The sequence below is a fragment of the Rhinatrema bivittatum genome, chromosome 5 (assembly GCF_901001135.1).
Source record: "Rhinatrema bivittatum chromosome 5, aRhiBiv1.1, whole genome shotgun sequence".
NCBI lineage: Eukaryota > Metazoa > Chordata > Amphibia > Gymnophiona > Rhinatrematidae > Rhinatrema > Rhinatrema bivittatum.
In genome coordinates this window covers 307,636,412-307,656,904 of record NC_042619.1, presented here as the reverse complement: position 1 = coordinate 307,656,904, position 20,493 = coordinate 307,636,412, and the positions used below count along the sequence as shown (strand labels likewise).

The following is a 20,493-nucleotide window of genomic DNA, read 5'->3' as shown; positions in this document are numbered from 1 at the left end:
GCTGCCAACCCCCCCGAAACTAATAGCGTCCGCAACATGCAAATGCATGTTGATGAGCCTATTAGTTATTCCCACGTGATACAGAAAATAAAATGTGCAGCAAAGCCGCACATTTTACTTTCAGAAATTAACACCTGCCCAAAAGCAGAAGTTAATTTCGGCCAGCACATGAAAGTGTACAGAAAAGTAGAAAAAACTGCTTTTCTATACACCCTCAACTTAATATAATAGCGATATTAAGCCGGAGGCGCCAAAATTAAAAAAAAAATTTTAATTAAAAAAAAAATTTTTAAATCTGCCCGTGGGTTGGAAGCCGGACGCTCAATTTAGCCTGCATCCATTTTCCGAACCCGTGGCTGTCAGCGGGTTCGAGAACTGACACCGGTAAAATTGAGCATCGGCTGTCAAACCCGCTGACAGCCTCCTTTTACCGTGGGCCCTCATTTAAATACTCGATCACGCGCCCAGGAGAGTGGCCTGGGCGCGCGTCGGGAGAGAGGGCGCTCACCTCGGAGCGCCGGCTCTCCCACGGTTTTTACTGTAAGGTACTGCAGCCTGCTATTTTAACCAGGTATTGTTGTGAGTGAAGTGTTTAGTGGACCCTTTGGCCGACCTGTGAGAGACTGGGGAGAGGTGTACTATAGTCTCTGGAGAGTGACAGGTCGGGAGGCGGATTCCAGGCAGGAGCTGGACGTGAGCTTCACCCTGGAAGCCGGAACTCCCCCGGGAGGAGCCCATAGGAGTCCAGCCGCTGGGACTTAAGTGATTCACCCTGGAAGCCGGTACTCCCCCGGGAGGAGCCCGGAGGAGCCCGGCCGCTGGGACTTAGGCGATCACTGAAGCTGGAGCTGAAGCAGGCAGGCACGGCTCTGGTGACAGGCAGGAACTGAAGCAGGCTAGGACTGAAGCAAGCAGGAACTGGAGCAGAACTGGCTACTGGAACCAGACAGGCGCTGAAGCAGGACTGGCTACTGGAACCAGACAAGAGCTGAAGCAGGACTGGCTACTGGAACCAGACAGGAACTGAAGCAGGACTGGCTACTGGAACCAGACAGGAGCTGAAGCAGGACTGGCTACTGGAACCAGGCAGGAGCTGAAGCAGGACTGGCTACTGGAACCAGACAAGAGCTGAAGCAGGACTGGCTACTGGAACCAGACAGGAGCTGAAGCAGGACTGGCTACTAGAACCAGACAGGAACTGAAGCAGGACTGGCTACTGGAACCAGGCAGGAGCTGAAGCAGGACTGGCTACTGGAACCAGACAGGAACTGAAGCAGGACTGGCTACTGGAACCAGACAAGAGCTGAAGCAGGACTGGCTACTGGAACCAGACAAGAGCTGAAGCAGGACTGGCTACTGGAACCAGACAGGAGCTGAAGCAGGACTGGCTACTGGAACCAGGCAGGAGCTGAAGCAGGACTGGCTACTGGAACCAGACAGGAGCTGAAGCAGAACTGGCTACTGGAACCAGGCAGGAGCTGAAGCAGGACTGGCTACTGGAACCAGGCAGGAGCTGAAGCAGGACTGGCTGCTGGAACCTGGAACCAAGCTGAAACTGAAGCAGAACAGGTTACTGCAAGCAAGCCAGACAAAAGCAAGACTTGAGCACGGAGAGAACACAAGTCTCAGGCAGGAACGGAGTCGCTAACACAATAGCACACTCCGGGGCATGGAGCAACTGAGAACCGCAAGGAACCCCATTGCAAGGCAAAGTCCTGGGCTCCGTGGCGGCCTTACATAGGCCACGGCGACTGAGGTCATCGATGGGGCGGAGCTTCCAGTGGCGGGAAACGGCCTTCATAAGCGCGGACTGCGCACGCGCCTAGGGAGAAGGCGTCCAGGCAGGGCTTCTAGGTGGCGTCCCCCCCCCCCCTCCCAGCGGGGATGCCACGAAACAGGCCCAGACCCTCGGAGACGGACCGGGACCAAGGAGGTAAGGGCCCAGTTTCGGCTGCCGCAACTGGGACCGCAACAGGTATTGCCTGTATCACGCCTTGAACTCCCTGGCTGGGAAGGTGTGATATACAAAATGCCGCTGCCAGGATTCTAACCAGATCCAAAAAATGGGACCACATCACCCCCATTCTGAAGATCCTCCACTGGCTCCCTATCAATTTCAGAATACTGTTCAAAGTTCTAACCATCACCCACAAAGCAATTTTCAACATCACACCTTTGGATCTCAAGTTCCCTCTCAGACTGCACTTACCATCCAGGCCGGTAAGAGCAGCATATAAAGACACCCTCCAAGTTCCCTTTCAAAAAACAACTTCAGGAATGAGAGCCCTCTCAGCGTCTGGTCCAAAACACTGGAATTCTCTCCCTCCAGACCTACGGCTAGAACACTGCCCGGTTACTTTTAAGAAAAGACTCAAAACCTGGTTGTTCAATCAGGCCTTTTCCCATTCAGATAATCCTCTGAATTAAATTCCTCCCCGTTCCTCAGCAGTATTTACACTCTTCCTATTCATTTATATCTCCTTATTCAAAAATTTCATGTTCAGATTTGCTCCTCTACTTAGCTCCTGTTGCCTTCACTACGGTTCACATACCTAATCCTCACTCCACTAGCCGTTTATTATATTTGTACAGTGACACCCTTATGCCCCTCTGTTCCAAGATTTCAGTTTGGTGCTATACCTTAGCGTCAACCCCTAGTTTTCTGTTGCTTAGTCCAAGACCTAAGCCTCTGCGATCACATATGTATTATATTTACGCTCTTTGAGACATTGTTTTCTGTACAAATGTTAAATGTTATTCTGCTTGTTTTTGGTTAATAAGATATTTTATTTTAGTTCTTTGTAATTGTTTCACATTTGAAGCTCTGTCAATGTTCAATGTAATTGCTTTCATTTACTGAAGCACTGTTTCTGTTCAATGTAAACCGAACTGATTTGTAAACCCTTACAAGAATTTCGGTATATAAAACTGTTAAATAAATAAATAAATAAATATAAATAAATAAAGAGGATGAGGATAATAAATGGAGGACTTTGTCAATCCTGAGCAAGCACAAACTTCACTACAAAATGATTAAAAAAAAAAAAACAACCAACAACAACAACAAATAAATAAGTTCAAGCACCCCTCTTTCTTTCCAGGTCTCAGCAGTTTCCACTTGCTCTTTGCTCCTTTAGGCTTCCAGCCAATGTTCCCTCTAATTTTTTGTGGGTTGTGCCCACAAAACAGTCCTCGTGTGCAGCGTGGTGTGCAAAATGTGTGCCCAGTCAGGCCGATGCAATATCAGCACGTGTAAAACAGGCGCTCATGATTGAGCACCCGCTCTAATGTGCGCCAATCCACCTCTCCCGGGATTGGCGATTTAATATTAAAATTAGCTGCCACGGTAAAAAGGAAGTGCTAGGGGAAATTGTGCGTCTCGACGCTCCCTCTGCATTGGGTGTCCAGGAAAGGTGGCTATCGGTGCGGGTTAGGAAACTACATTCACAATATACATGACCTGGACTGTGTACATTGTGGGTGTATATTGGCTGGACACAATTTGGGGTTTTTTTTTCACAAATTTTTTTTTTACATGATTCTGCTTTTTGTGGTCCCTCCTACTTAGTATTGCGATGATACTAGTAGGAGGGATCACAGAAAGCAGGAATTTTGGTTTTTTTACAATAATCTCTTGAGTGCAACATTCCTTTGGCTGGCATAAAATTTTCCGTGTTCTAAGGGTGTATTGGCTTCGCAGAAAACATTTTGCATCACAGGGATTAGCTAATAGCCTCATCTACATGTACTACATGTGAGAGTGAGGGACCCTGTATGAGGGGATGTGTGTGTGAGGGAGCCTGTATGAGGGTGTGTGTACGTGAATTAGAGAGAGGGAGCTTGTGTGTGAGAAAGGGAAGGACAGAGGGAGCCTTTGTGAGGGGCAGTACTGAGAACAGGGTCAAACTCTGGAAGTGGAGATAGAGTGGAAGGGGTTGAGCCAAGATGTGGAGGGGAGAGATATTGGCAGGTGGAAGAGTAGGGACCTGAGAGGGCAAAGTGGCCAGGGGAGTAGGGAGAGTGAGTGGAAGGGACACAGTGAATTTCTAGGGAAATTCTGCTCAAAATATTTAAAATTCTGCATCTCTAAGTAATAACTTTTTTCTGTATTAATTTAAAATGTAATTACTTAATAACTGTTGTGTAAATTGTGTTATTTTGACCAATATAAAGTTTGCAGAATTTTAAGTTTTGTGTGCAGAATTCGCCGAGGAGTAAGAAATGTATAAAAGCTCCTCACATTTAACCATTCGAAGCAAATCAAGATGGGAGGGCACCTGGGGGAAGGGGCTGAGTACTGTAGTGTTTATCCTTGCCAGATCTCCTTCTTGTTATTACAGCCCTAACAGAATACAGCAAAAAACATCTGAAAAGTGGACTCGGAGAAAGATTTAAAAAAAATAAATAAATAAACAGAAGGTATGGCTATAATTAAAGGTGCATAAGAAATAACATGACAATACATAATAGAAAGACCTTGGAAGAAAATTAGGAGCTAGAAAGCCAGGAAACCAGCGAGTTGCTATTGTGAGGGCTGTAGCTTTAAAGAAGCGATAAGTAAGGAAGGCGTTCGCCAAGGTGTCTGCGTCCCGCCTAACACCTGCATCTGGAAGGGCCGGAGTGCTGCTCCTCCCCCAGGATCTATAAGGAAGCAGGCTGAAGGCACCCAGTGTGTACATCGAAAACTGCAACGCACCAGGAAGTTCCTCCACACTGGATTTTGCAACCCGAGACTTAAACAAAAAAAAAAAAAAAATTAAAGCAAGAGAAAAAAAAAGAAATCGGAAGTGAAAGAGCGGGTGTTCGGAGGCTTCCCTGCTCAGATCGCAGGCATGGAGAGAAGGCCGGTGAGTGCCCAGGAGTGGCCCTGACTCGCAGGGATGTTTTTTCCGTACTAGTCGCGGGGTGGGGGTAAATCTTCCGTCCGATTTCGGGCCATCGGCTGCCAGGGTAGTCTGGATCTAGCCGGAAGCTCTAGGGAGCAGGGACAGGCTCTTGTGTGAATAGTACTAGCAGGGTAGCAGCCCCGGCTGGTTGCCCTACCCCAGAGCGGCTCCGTGGGAGAAGCCCTGCATCTCTCGCGATTCAGCTGTACGGGCTGGCCTTAGTTAGATTACACTTATCCGAACTAAACTTCTCGGACAGCCAGGTTACGGGGGCCGGTGGGGAACGGGAATCTCCTGTGCACCCCAGAAGGGAGGGAAAAGACTCGCTCTCTCTCGCTTTCTTTTTCAGCACCCTGTGGCTTTTCCCTCGCCCGGCCACGCCGCTCTCGGCCCGCCACTACTCTCAGCATCCCCGGGGCAAGAAGGGCGACCGTAGGCCGGCCCTGGATTTCCGGCATCGGCGGTGCCCGCTTCAGAGTAGGAGCAGCCTCCTCCCTCGGACTCCGCCCGCCCGCCGGATAAGCTCCGCAGCGACCCCTTGCGGGCGGCCCTCGGGCAGGCTCCCTGCTGTGAGCTGCTGGGGGGGGGGGAGGCCTTCCTGCCAGCACCAGGCGCTCCGGCGGGCGGGGGCAGATCCCAAGACCCAGGGCTTTTCCTTTGCTTTTTGTCTTCCTTTGCTCCCTCGACAAACTTTCCTGGCAGCTCAGTCAGGAAATGTGGAGCCTGCATGTTCTGCTTGTTCATATTGTTTTGTAATTTTTAGCCAGGGTTCCTTTGGAACAGTCGTATTTATTTGTTTAGATTTTTTTAATTTTTTTGCTTTTCGGCACTTCAAAGTGTACATCAAAGCGGATTATATTTGGGTACTGTATCTTGTGTGTGTGTGCGCGCGCGCCCTTTCAATTTAAACAGCTAGCGTTGAGCCAAACTTTGGGTGGAGGTAGGACCCCCCCCCCCTGTGGGACATCTGACTTTGGGGCTGATGCAGGACTTGTGCGCGGAGAACGGCACTCGGTGTTGAGCACCCGTTTCCCTAACCTGCGCCTTTTCCCGGCACGTGATGCGATATTTAAATGAAGGGTCGCGCTAAAAGGGAGGTGGTAGGGAAAATTGTGCATCCCTGGTAGCGCCGCCTCGGTATTGGGCACCCAGTGAAGGAGGCTGTCGGTGCAGGTTGGGAAAACTAATGATCAATGTAGGATCTGTTTTCTTTTCTCCCGCTACCGGCACAATATATACACAGCCTGGATCGTATATATTGAGCGTCCAGAATTTATTTTTTTTTTTACCATCATGATTGTAAGTCGGAGGAACCACAGAAAGCAGCACTTTTTTTTTTTTTGTAACTTTTATCAATGAGCCCTTGCTGTGGCTACCTTTTTAAAGTTTGCTGCGTTGCAATGGGCGCATTGGCTGCACGTGAAACTTTTTTGCATCGTGGGGATGAGCTAATAGTGCTCATCTACATGGAATTTACATGTGAATGAGAGCTCTTAGCTACGCGGTGGTTTGGACGCGTGTTTTGTATGCGTTAATACCTATACTGCATCGTGGGTTATGGACGCACATCCAAAGCATGCATCCAATTGTATTAAGTCATGCTGCACCGCATAGTATTGCATTCGCCCCTTTGTGAGTGATTTGGGGAGGGGGCAAAGTTAACAGTATAAAAATTGCCTGGGTATTGGGGGAGGGGCACAAATTCAACTGATTTCTCAAGAGCCACCGGGCCATTTCTAATGAAAGTTTTTATATCTGGGCATAAGGAACATAGATATATGGAGTTTTTCATCCTTTGGTAATTTTGCATACAGATTTCATTGAGGCGATGTAGAATGTCACACTTTCTCCTGGCTTATTTTCTTTGGGGTAGATTTTCAGACCGCGCGAATAGGCGTACTTTTGCTGGCGCATCAGACGCAAGCAAAAGTACGTGGGATTTTAGTAGATACGCGCAGCCGCGCATATCCTGGATCGGCGCACGCAAGGCTATCGATTATAGCCGGCGCGCGCCAAGCCGCGCAGCCTACCCCCATTCCCTCCGAGGCCGCTCTGAAATCGGAGCGGCCTCGGAGGGAACTTTCTTTTGCCCTCCCCTCACCTTCCCCCCCCCCTTACCTTTGTCGGGGGATTTACGCCTCCCGGAGGGAGACGTAAATCCCCGCGCGCCAGCGGGCCGCTAGCGCGCCGGGATGCAACCTGGGGGCGGGTACGGAGGGCGCGGCCCCGCCCCCGGGCCCGCTGCCAACACGCCCCCAAAACGCCACGCCGACCGGGCCCGCCCCCGACATGCCCCCCTTGCCAAACCCCGGGACTTACGCGAGTCCCGGGGTCTGCGCGCGCCGGTAGGCCTATTGAACATAGGCCTACCGGCGCGCAGGGCCCTGCTCGCCTAAATCCGCCCAGATTTAGGCGAGCAGGGCTCTGAAAATCCGCCCCTCTGTATCTTGCTCTAAAATGTTTCGTTTTGCTGATAAATGCTCCCGCTGACTCAGAATGAGTGGGAACATTCCAATGCGCAGCTCCTGAAATGACCGGATGACCCCAGGACATCAGGGAAAAAGCTGAGCTGTCCTGGTTTTATCTTCTTCAGTTCACCTCAGGTCCGGAGTTGCTTACCCCTACCTTGAGTGCTGCTGGAGATACATTTGTATCCAACAGAGGCAGTGCATGCAAAAGTGAATATTTTTTTTTTTTTGAACACTTTAAATTTGGATGAAGTGGACCCTGAAAATGCCAGTCAGCCTTAGCATCCCGGAATGGGTCAGCAATATGAAATGGAAGAGAAGAGGCAGCCAGAGGTTACATGAGCAAAAGAAACTGGTTGGGATAATATAGCGACTACACAACAAACTGAGCCTGCATCATCTGCAGGGCAAGAGTCACTGCGTGTTCAACCCAGCGAGTCATAAGTGCTTCAGGTCATCGGGGGGGGGGGGGAAGCTGAGTCAGACCTTGGTTTGCTAACACCCTCCCCCCTCCCGCCAAAATATCCCCACAAACAAATAACAAGAATTACAAATTCTTACATCAGGAGCAGGCAACTCTGGTCCTGTAGTGCAGCTAATGGGCCTGGTTTTCAGGCTATCCACAACGAAGATGTAAGAGGTGTAGTATTTGGAGAATTTCTGAATTTCCTGAAAAAGAAAGTCACTTAACAACCAAACCTCGTTCCCTTTTTTTCAAGAAATCATTAACAACCAACCAACAAGGGAACTCCCCGATGTGTGCTGATGTGCAGTTATGTCTGAGACAACCACTTTGTGATTGTCTCGTTGAATAGCTCCCGTGTTTATTCTTCAAATACTTTATTGTATACGTTTTTTCAATTTTTGTTTTATTTTGTTTCTATGTGCTTAGTATCCTCTCCCTGGCGGATGGCCCGACCCTCTCTAAGCGTTCTTGTTTTTTCATGAGAACTTATCAGTTCTTTTTTGATCCAGATAAAATCCAGATAGATTCCTGCCGCGACCCCACAGAAGCGGCAGGAATCTATCTGGATTTTATCTGGATCAAAAAAGAACTGATAAGTTCTCATGAAAAAACGAGAACGCTTAGAGAGGGTCGGGCCATCCGCCAGGGAGAGGATACTAAGCACATAGAAACAAAATAAAACAAAAATTGAAAAAACGTATACAATAAAGTATTTGAAGAATAAACACGGGAGCTATTCAACGAGACAATCACAAAGTGGTTGTCTCAGACATAACTGCACATCAGCACACATCGGGGAGTTCCCTTGATGGTTGGTTGTTAATGAAAAAGAAAGTCAGACAGGGAAAGGAGGTATTGTTTTTTATTTTGTCTCACCTCAGTCCTTTTCGTATGATTCTGAGGCCGGCCGCTGTGAGCCGTTTTCTGTTCCCCACTGCACCAGGATTCAGAATATTCAATGTCCTGTGCACAGCTAGGATCGCCACCTCAGCCCAGGTCAACCAGACAGGCTGAATATCTGCAAAAAACACCTGCTGGGCAGACTGGATGGACCATTTTTGGTTTTTATCTGCCGTCAATTCATTAACGGGCCGATACAGAAAGAAGCGCGGGAGAGCTGGCGAGCACCCGCTCTCCCAACACACGTACAGGCCAGTGTCCTGGGTGCATGGTTCAGCATCGGCCTGCATACAAATGAGGGCCTGCGGTAAAAGGAGGCCCTAGGGGTAAAATAGCGCGTCAAAAACACGCGGCCAATTGCAGGCTAACAGTGCGCTCTGCCGGAGTGCACTTTACTGTATCAGCCCTTATGTTACTATACATGCAGTGAGGCAAAATCAGACCTGCGTTGGCTGGTTCGGTTGACCTGGAGTGAGGTGGCAACTTAATGTATAATGCATCAAAAAAGAGAGAAAATAGTGGAGGAGCAGTCTGAGCAACTTCAGGGCAGGAAGTGGATGCAGTGCTTGGTAACTGATGAAGGGGAAATAGATTAATTTAATAGCAACATTTAGAAACACCCCCCCCCCCCCTTAACCCTGAGAGGGGACAAATTACAGGAAACTATACAATTTTTATTTATTTTTTTTTTGCTGCCACCTTGAAGGCTCAATTGTGCTACTAAAGATTTTTTTTTTCCCATCTTGCTCTAATGCAAAAACGCTTAATGCATCAGGCCCTGTGTTCTACTGCAGATACCTAAAGACCAGCACTGAAAAATCCCACCTCCCCCCCCCCCCCCCCCCCCCCACTAGAGACTGCTTGAGCTTTACTAGCATTGCTGTGCAGGGACTCTTTCAAGCTGCTCTGGGACAGGCCCCACAGGAGCCGGAAAATATTTAGAAAACTTGGGCACTGGCCAAAATCTTTAGGACCTGGGTAAAAATGTTTGCTTTTAAAACTCCCCACTTTTCACTCAATGCACAATAAAGCTCTGGAATTTGTTGCCAGAGGATGTGGTTAGTGCAGTTAGTATAGCTGGGTTCAAAAAAGGTTTGGATAAGTTCTTGGAGGAGAAGTCCATTAACTGCTATTAATCAAGTTGACTTAGGGAATAGCCACTGCTATTAATTGCATCAGTAGCATGGGATCTATTTAATGTTTGACAGGTACTTATAACCTGGATTGGCCACTGTTGGAAACAGGATGCTGGGCTTGATGGACCCTTGGTCTGACCCAGCATGGCAATTTCTTATGTTCTCTTCCATTGTGGTGGGTTTTTTTTTTGTTTTTTTTTTTACTCCTCTTCCTCCCTCTAGCCTTCTATCCTTCCCTGTCTCCACCCTCTTCCTTTTTTCCCCTAACCTTGCTGGGCACAGTCAGCCAGTTCTCCCTCTTTATGCTGCGGCAGTAGCCTCTCACCTCTGGGGCGCCAGCAGCCAGGTAAGACGCACTGACTCTTTTCCCCACTTGCTAACCCATAAGGGCGGCTCTCATTTCGCAAGCTTGTGAACGAGCGAGCAGGATTCTCGAGGGTTAATTTAGGACTACATCAGCTGCTTGGAAGAGCAGCATGCCAACCTGGGCCAGGCCATCTGCTGCCCTTATGTCTGCAGTGAGGGCATTTCAACTGCTTATCAGTTAGTCTGAGAACCCCAGCGAACACGACACTTACCAGGCTCTAGACACTGATTTTTCTGCCCAGGAGTGTTCTTAGAGAGGTGAGGGCAGCATTATAAACCAAGAATATGGTGAGTTATTGCTGTATTTAATAGGAGGATGAAAGATTAACTTTTAAAAATCTGTAGGGGGCTGGAGTAGGTTTAAAATAAATATATTGACTTGCACCTGCAGACCTTTTTTTTTTGTAACTTTATTTAACCAATGTCAGACAGCTCACACACAATGCAAACATTTCAAATCATGTCAATAAGACCCATTTCAAATAGTCACATATAAACTTCTTGTAGGTGCATCTCACATACAATACTACTTGAGTTTACTCTTTCTGTGAACAATCTTTTAAGGGCTGCTACCCATCTTACTCACTAATACCAAAAGCATAATACAGCATCCCTTATAATCCCCAAAATGCTACCATACCAAATTGTACTTGTCTTGTCCCTGGAGAGACTAAGTAAGCTTTTCAATAAGTGCTATTTTGACCAGTTGAGACTCCCAATGAGAAATGGAAGGAATCCGCTTCCAAATCTGTGTCTACTGTGAAGTGGGCAGCATGAATACAGTGATTCGCTAACCGGATCTCCGTCCTTGTTAATGAGCCCTCTGCTTCGCCCCCCCCCCCCCCCCCCCCACCCCCACCGCCCCCCCCCACCCCCATCCCCCACCCCCCCCCCCCCCCCCCCCCCCCCCCCCCACATCCCACATAGCCAACAGGCCCAGAGTGGGAGTTAAAGAAAAATCCCACCTAGTGATGGACTGGATAGGTGCTTCAACTGATGGCCAAAATGACTGTAGTTCAGGGCAACTCCACCACACATGCAAAGACCCTTCCGTGCCACAGCCTCTCCAGCAAAGCGGAGAGGCCATCTTAGAAAATTTAGTGAAAAAAGAAGGTATCCATATGTTCGTTGAAGCAGATGCACCATCAACTCCCCCCTTCTTGTGCACATGGAAATCGAATGTGTATCTTGCCAATTTACTTCCCAGTCATTCTCATCTAAACTTCTCTATGTAGGTCCTTGTTCCATGCGTCTATGAGATACTGATACCGTTCCATAACAAGTCCCGTGTATAAATAAGACAATGTTTTCCCCCTAACCTGTTTATCACATAGGAACTGTTCAACTGCTTCTGTGAACAGAGGCTCCCACACTGCACCTTGAAGTTTGGTTAATGCTTCCCTAATTTTAACAAAAAGTGAGCAAGACCCGCTACCCACCTGAAAACTATGCCCATCCGTCCCCTCTCCACATCGGCCAGACAAACCTCAATCACAGCTGCTGCCAATGCCTCGTGTCCGGAAAAAGGAACAGTAGGATATCCTGGGATTCTTAGCCAACGGTGAAATAGGAGTCCAAGCCTCCATTGGCAATTCAAGATATCTACACAAGACCCTCCACACCTTTTAACAGTGTGCGAAAGTATAGGGTGACCACGAGGAATTCTTCGCACCGCTAGAGACACACTCTGCATTGTAAGCAGCAGAGGCAACTCAAACTCTGCCGGTTCTGGCTACACCCCACCCTCTACTGGCGTCTGCGCTATACCAGTTCTAATACAAGCAATCCGAGCCGCTCAATAATAACTAGGAAAGCCAGGTAACCCCATGCCGGCACAGACCGTCCATCGAAAGACGTGCCACTCTCCCCCTGCCGAATAAAACTGCGCATCGTACTCCGGAGAGAAGCAAACAGCCAGCCCCTGCGGGACATCCCATGGAACATGTTCAAGCAAATATAGCAGCCTGGCAGGGGAGGGTGTAAACATCTTAATCAAATGCATACGGCCCGCCCACGAAACGAACAGATTCATCCACCTTTGAAATCTCTCCATATCTTATCCAGCAGAGAAACATGATTTAATGTACATAACGCTGAAAATCTGAGACCCCTCCACTCTAGAGAAACAGAACGGACTCCTAGGAAAATACTTTGGGCCCCCCGACTCAGCAACTTGTATTTTGTAAAGTTAGTTTTATAGCCAGAGGCTTTCCCATAGTCTCCCGAAAGCTTCATTAACTTGGACCCGACACGTCCATCCGCGTCAGAGCAAAATAGTGTCTGCATACCTTACGTTCAACCCCCTCAACCTTAAATCCCAAAATTGATGAACTCTCCCTGATCATTTGAGGTAGAAGTTTTTTTTTATTTCTAAATTAAAAAGAGAGGGGGGACATCCCTGCCTAGAACCACATAGCAGTGGGAAACCGGGGCGTGCAAAAAGTCATCATTAACCCGCACGAAAGCCTGTGGCAAATAATACAAGGATTAAATGTACCCGCAGACCGCTTGTACAAGTAATTAGTCACTTATTGCAGCTGACACTTCACTTAAAATGTGGTTGGAAAAAGTCATGTGGCTGCCTTGTTTAGTCCACTTGAATGCACGAAAATAAAGGCTAATAAAAAACCAATATTATAAAGTAGGGGTCTGCAATTTTTTTTTCCCCTCAGAGCCACATTACTGGGGAAGGGGGAGGTCCCTTTGGAGCTCATCGTGGAACTAAATAAGAAACAGAGCAGCAAACCCCACCCCCCAGCAGGTTATATCACGCAGCTAGCATGGCAAGAATACCCGAGCATGAGGCCAGCATAGCCCAAAACCAAGTCTCCACCTCTCTTCCATCCCTGGAAGTCCCCTCTCCTCCCTCCCCGCTGGAAGCAGGGACGCCGTGCTTCAGAAGGCAAACCCTCTCTGGCTGCTGACAGGTGAAAGAGCAGGTCTTGGATGACTTCAGGTGAGAGAGGCGGGCTGGAAGAGAAGGCGCCGACGGGCTGATATTGCCCCTTGGGCCCTAGTTTGCCCACCTTTTAAATTTAATACACTTCTTGGTTAGCTTTTTGGAAGCTGCCACTCCCTTCCACAGATGCAATGTAAAACTGCTGGAGTCCTCTGAAAGCATTTGAATTAACGTCTTTTAAACTCCCCCACCTTTTACCAAGGGCAGCTGTTTAGGACTGGGTTGCAATCGCCCTGCACCCTGCCCATCTCAGGGGTCTGCCGTAGAGGCTTGAGCTGGCCTTTAAGGACCTCTGCTCCGGCATCGCTCGCTCCGCCAGGACAGGGGATGATGAGAGGGAAGGCAGCGCTGCTGATGCTGGATCCTTACTGCGCAGGCCAGGGGTCCCTGAAGTATTGGTCTGGTGCCCTTTGCTGTTATGTAGGAGGAGAGGGGCAGGAGTCTGTGGGCTAACAGAGCCATGAATGACCTCAGTCTCACAATAGTTGGTCTGTCTCTTCATTGCTCAAAATAGCAAACTGACAGTTTGGGGGCTGTACTGCTTTTCATTTAATCTTATTACCAGTTCTTTTTTGGCCCAATATGGCCATTTTTGTGTGTTTCTGTAATAGTTTTAGAATATAATGCATATCATTTTTTATATCGGCCACTTTTTTTTTTCCTTTTAAACAATCTTGCTCTTCAGCTGTCTGTGCTGTATTCATGCATTCTCACGAGACAGTTTCTCCCACTGGATTATTTTGCACATACCTTGACAGGAATGAGCCTCATTCTGAAACCAGGATATACTGGGAATAATCACAGTCTCTCAAATTTACTGCTGTTGCCCTTCTTAGTACTTGCATTGTGCCAGAGAGAGCCGCCTCCTGGAGTTCATAGGATATGAGTTTTTTATAGGCAACATATGAAGCTGCACTTGGAAATTCCTTCTTAATCAGACCCGAGGCACTCAATGTCTTCTTGGTCTCTGATTGTATCTCTTGGTCTTAAGGACCTTAGCTTTCTCCATACGATCAGCAGAATAGTCGCTGGTTACTTGGCATCTCTATCAGCAATGCCGTTCCTGTGCTTTTTCTCCTTCACCACAATATCCGGTTTTCTAGCAATGATCTTCCTGTCGGTGGGAACAGGGATGTTGCCGGGTGATCACATCTTCTTTTGTGTTCCCAGTGCTGTCTGATACTTCGCTGTTTAACGTGTTTACACAGTTTCCAACGAATAGCTGTGCCACCTTGCTGTACCTTCCGACATCAGCACATCACATGCAGCAACGAGATGTGTATCTGTTTGATGCCTGCTCCGTCTCCCTTTAGAATGAAAAAGGAAGATCTTGCAGTGGTTCAGTGTAATTTTGTGTGTACACTGGTGCTGCTTCCCTAAAAGCAGCATGTCAGCCAGAATAGGATCTGATTATACTTGGAAAGAAGCGATGGCGGAGATGCCTGGGGTGAGGAAAAGAACATAACGTCGCCTGTTGCACGGAAGCGCACATGGTTGGGTTGTGTGTTGGAAGGAGCCTTAGTCCATTTCCCCTGCCCTCCAGAAATCCACCACTCCTGATCTAGCAAAGGAAGCTGTTTCTCTAGGCTGTACTTAAAAGCCTCCGCCAACCAAGAGGGTTCCTTTCTATTGGGGGTTGGCAACCTGTGGCATGCGAGGACATTTTTCAGTGGCATGGCACAGCACTAATAGCATCTGAGCTGCTGCTACCACCGCCGCCAGGGGGCCCCGAAACTGCATTGGTATCACAGCGGCGTAGCGATTACCCCCCTGGCACCAGCAGCAGGAGTTGCATTTAACCAAACGTAATCTCCTGCTGTGGTGGGGGCTGGTCTTGCACTTGTGAGTGGCCCCGCAGCAGCAGGAGATGACATTTTGGTTAAACGCAACTCCTGCTGCTGCTGCGCACTCCACAGTCAGAAAGAAGAGAGAGGGCCTGGTGGTGACTGAAGACTAAGGCCAACAAGAGGAGGACGACTCAGCAGCCGCAAGCAGACCCATCTTGCTGGTGGCTGAGAAAAGGCTCAGGCAGTGAGAGTATGCGTGACCCAGCTGGTGTGGCTGGATGAGAGCATTATGTGTGTCTATTTAATTGTGGGAGAGAGTGAGCGTGTGTGTGTGATTGCATTTGAGAGGGAGAGAGAATAAGCATGTGTGGTTTGTGTGATTGCTGGTGGGGGGGGGGGGGGTGGGGAGAGTGTGTATGTGAGAGAGAGGAAAGTTTGTGTAAACTCTCCCCATCCCAACTAATAACAATCTCAAGGTAACTGGAAATCAAAACGTTCCCAGATATGGAGAGCAGGGTTTTTTGTAATTCTTAGAAGTTTTAATTGTTGGGGTGGTATTTGACATGTCTGCTATTGAGAAATATTTTATTGGTGTGTTTGGAAAATTTTAAAACATTTGTATGAGGTTTTAATTATTGATGTTCCATTCATAAGTTCTCTGAAATATTTATTCTTTTTATTGATTTAGTTTTACTAATATGATTGATAATTTTATATTTCATAATTTTCTTGGATGTTTTATGAGGCATGGTAATGTTTATGATTTGTTCCATCGTTGCACTGCAGACAGAGACTGGCTTGTTGCCGTTTCCAATGCACTTTTTGTCTGCATGTTTCTATCTTATGATCACTTAATTCTGCATTTGGTGAGGTTCTGTATGTGTGACTGAAGTGAGGTGTTCTGCTAACTGGTGTGTAGGGATCTAGAGCTGCCTGGTCTGTTCTGTTTTCCTAATTAGGGGGAGGGGTGAGAGACGTCTGTCTCTGTCTTTCTGTCTGACTTTCTTTCTGTCACTTTTTACATAGCTTGAATATTTTAACTGAAAATAAATGTCAAAATTAATATTCACGAGTTGTGGAAAAGGAATCTGGCGGATCAGGATGCCAACCGGCTTGTGGTACTCGAACCATTTCAAAAAGGTTGCCTACCCCTGGTCTAACTGTCCTGCTGCTTTTTAAGCTCTTTCTGAGCCCTGGTAGACATGAGGAACTGCTACTACTACAGAGCAATTTCTTCTCTTGGCTGAACAAACACAGTGCTGGAAATGTGTTAAAACTGAAGGCAAAACAGCTGATTTTTTTTTTTTTCATTAGCTTTTCTAAGATTGCAGGTTACTGGCTCTATGATCTGTATTACGTAGTAAAGCACTCATAAAGACTAAGTAGCCAGAAGACCAGAATTGGAACAAGGATAAGCTATACCAGGGCTTCCCAAATTTATCCAGTGGGATCCTAATAACCAGTTGGGTTTTCAAGATATTTGTAACGAATATGCATCTGAGAAATTGGCATGCTCTGGAGACTCAGTATGTGCAAATGTTCCTCATGCATATTCATTGCAGATATCCTAAAAACTCGACTGTTTGGGAATCGAGCTACGCAAGTGTTCCTGCTGTCCCTCCCAACCATGAGAATATCTTGCACAGTACAAGTCAGAGGCTCGGACACCATCTTGCCAGTAGGCCTATGGGCTCTGGGACTTCCCTTGCAGACAGACGTGTACACAGGCTGGGAGTGAGCTAGACTTTGGAGCCCTACATGAGAGGAGGCACTCCCAATCCTAGCAATAAGGAGAACCTTCAGGCTCCTCTTTCTGAGGGTACATAATACCAATTCTGGGTATTCTCTTACCAGACCAGTTACCAACTGGCTCCATTATTTTCAGGACATGAAGGATCCAGTCCTGGTTTTTGTGCTATGGCATGCATAGATTTGAAGTTCTGATTTTCTATAAGAAAACAGGAGAGCAAAACCAGGACTGGATCAGTTCATTCTGGGGGGGGGGGGGGGGGGTGTGAATTGACATCTAGGAACTACCACTAGTTTCCATTCTCCTGCCTTTGCTAAACTGAACCCTTTGACGTGTATTGAACCATCACCAAAAACTACGTACATGAATGACAATCTGTGAGCTTTCAGAGCTCTGAAAGCTCACTGATGATATAAAGGGCTTTTGTTAGTCTAATATCCCAACCTCCACAGTATCCCTTTTCTCCTGGGACCTGTACAGCCACAAACATTTTAATCTGATTTGCTAAACTTTTTAAAGAAATCAAAACATTCCTAGTCAGTGTGATTGGGTGGATTACAGAAATGCATAACACAGAACTACACAAGAAGTGCCACACTGGGTTGGACCAATGGGTCATCGAGTCCAACATTCCTTCTGTGTCAGTGGCCAGTTGGGGGGTCATCTGGCACCAAGCATCTTGTTTCTGTTTCTCATCATGGGCTGGGAGAAAGGGCAGGATCTTTTTTTATCACTATAGTAGGAGGCTGACTTGCCATCCTGGTGGAAGAGCTTTACTACGTTTGTCAGATTGCACTGAATTAAAGAAGTAATAGATGTGCGATATGGGATGGCTATTGTTTTAGTTGAGTGGGCCCAAGGGCGCGCTCTCTTTTTTTTTTTTTTTGGAATGCACACTCATAATGCCATTAGTTTAATAATAGATTGGGGAACAGAGACCCATAAAATCTTTGGTACTTGGGATGAAGGTGACACAAATTTTAGTTTTGGATAAGGCATGACATCTTACAAATGGCTGTGCTTTATGAATGGCAGCTGAGATGTATTACCACTGGTGTGGAAATGGCTGGGCAGAATGACTTGGGCAGTTATCCATTTTTCGCCATTATCTATCGCTGCTACTACTACTGTTAAACATTTTATCTAGAACTACAAAGTGTACCCAGCACTGTACAGACAGATAAGAGATAGTCCCTACTCTGTGGAGCTTACGGTCTAGTCAAGACAGACAAGACAAAGGAGTATTTAAAATCAATGAGCAATCAGGACGATAAAATAAAGCAGGAGGAACAAATACAGAAGAAATCAGTGTGTCCCCGGCTATATAACTTAACCAGGTACCAGCTAGGAAGACACAGAAGGAGAACCTCTACTGTTAAGGGACTTCCTTTCTGGTGGTATCACAGAAAGCCTTACTATCTGAATCAAACCGAACTATACATTTACATGGAAAAAACAAAAAGATTAAGGCGCTATAAGTTTCTGATGCATTGCGGGAAAGTCCTTTTTATTTTTCTTTTTTCAAGTTGCCTTACAAAACCAAGAGAAAAATATCATCCTACAACCCAAAAACCACCTTATCCTGCAGCAGAAAATAATTTTTAATATCTAGTCCCAGTTGGGTTTTCAAGTGAATGAGAGAGGGAGTGTCCCCAAGAGATCTCTTCTTCTGGAAGGACCCAGGCCAAAACCATGAACTTCGTATTGATTGACAGAAGCTTGATATGGAGGTTAAGGCTCTGAAGGGGAAGCCCTCAGCTTTCCTTTGCATTTCACCATATTAATGGCAGAGAAAAAAAATCTGTCAAGTTGGCACATTTTGAGGGTCCACATGGAGCTCAAAGTTCAGGCAAAGTAGGAGAGGTGTCATCTTAGACCCTGTGTTAAGATTATTTTAGGGAGTTATTTTTAGATTCCCTGGAAGACGGTGGAAGTGGGGTTAGTTATGGATCAAAACAATCCCCAATAATCGATACATGTGGATAATATATGTACATTGCACATACTTAGCATAAGGAAGGCCTGAGATATTGTAGCATACTGTCTCTGGCTGGTACTAATGAGCTAAAAGATAAGTCAGGACACTCATTTGTTGTCCTAAGAGATAAGCCTGATGAAGGCCTGTGTTTGAACCTTTTGGGACTCAGGCACTGCCTGACAGGCAGTACCAGGATCTTTAATTGCCATAGTTTAATAGCTCCAAATGCCTAACGTCAGAGCTATGGGTGCAAATCGAAACATCTAACTTTCAGACCCTGGAATAAAGCCAGGAAATAATGATGTAAGGAACTACAGTGACTCTTTTCTTGGAATGAGCCACGGACAGAGAGTGAACAGCTGGTTTTGAGGAGTTCCCGACGACGTAATCCTTCCGCTTTTCGTGAAGTTGCTATCTTGTAGACTGGAAGGCCTATGAGGAAAGTGATTCCTGTATAGACTTTTTTTTTTCTTTTTTTTCTGTTTTTGTTATTGCAATAACTAATTGTCTTAATCTATGTAATGCTTATGGTGATACTGTGTGCTTATTGCTGATATTTACTTTTGATATTGGCTTTGCTGCTTATACAGTTTTCTACTGAGTATTCATCATCATCATGATTAGTAAACAGTTTTGCTTTTACAAGATTGTATATGTGCTGTATGGCCTAATGTATAACCATTCAAGCCTACCTTTTACAGGCCCAATCCCAGCCAGAGGAGGAGTTGTCCTGTAGGTGCAGTGGCTATAGGTGGAGGCTGCTATTGTTTCTGCCCCAGCTTGGGCTTCAGAATTCCAAACAGATCAATACTGTAACGTGCGGTTGAAGATTTCCCGTCTGTAACGTGCTGTGAGCGCACAATTCGGACGCGTAAGGCGATCCAGCGATACAGTCTCCAGTTTCACGTGTCCTTAGCGCTTCTTAAAACAGACGCATAACCCTTTCCGCACGCAGCATGTATATGATATGTAAATGAAGGAATTAGCTATTCCCCTCCGATACTGTGACACGCGCTCAGATTATCTCCTTTGTAACCCGCTATTTTGCCGCGTCCTTAACCTGTTAGTTTACCGCTACCCTCTACTTGGTGTTCGAAAATTAAAACGGGAATAAAGTGTAAAAAATGGGGGTAAAACCAAAGGGAGTAAAGTGTAAAAAACCATGGACGACCTCCATATTAACATTTCAGCGTAAGTTGTTTTTATATATATAGATATGTCACTTTCTGAATCCCCCAGGCGTGCGGTCATCAAGGAGCCGGCGGGTGGGCGCGTGTTCGATCCAGGCCCGGGCGGGTGGGCGTGCATTCATCCAGGCAGAGGGAGCCGGCGGCAGTGAATGAATGCCCGTGCAATTTCGGCGCTCAAGGCGGTCACATGCCGTGACGTCAAGCATCGTGACGTCACGCTTTGAGCGCCTTCGGAGGCCGCTTTCGCCGCAGGCTCCCTCTGCCTGGATGAATGCACACCCGCCCGGCCTGGATCCAACGCGCGCCCCACTGCCGCCTGGATGAACGGGCGCCCATCCGCCCGCCGGCTCCTGCCGCCGCCTCTATGACCGCACGCCTGGGGGATTCGGAAAGTGACAGGTATACATATATATAAACAACTTACGCTGCAATGTTAATATGGAGGTCATCCATGGTTTTTTTACACTTTACTCCCTTTGGTTTTACCCCCATTTTTTACACTTTATTCCCGTTTTAATTTTCGCCCTGCGCCTTGCTTCGGGAGGGGGGGAACCATCCACTTCCTGGTGCCTGTCATTTCAAATGACAGGCACCAGCGCACCCAGGA

General features: G+C 47.1%; 1 protein-coding gene across 1 annotated transcript in view; it reads left to right on the top strand.

Moving 5' to 3' along the window:
* The first annotated feature begins 4,590 nt into the window (after positions 1 to 4,590).
* VAMP8 (vesicle associated membrane protein 8) overlaps positions 4,591 to 20,493 on the top strand; it is a 42,331-nt gene continuing 26,428 nt past the window's right edge. The window contains exon 1 of the mRNA XM_029604278.1: positions 4,591 to 4,847. Coding sequence (XP_029460138.1) covers positions 4,833 to 4,847 — 15 coding nt within the window. The 5' untranslated portion in view covers positions 4,591 to 4,832. The remainder of the gene's footprint in view (positions 4,848 to 20,493) is intronic.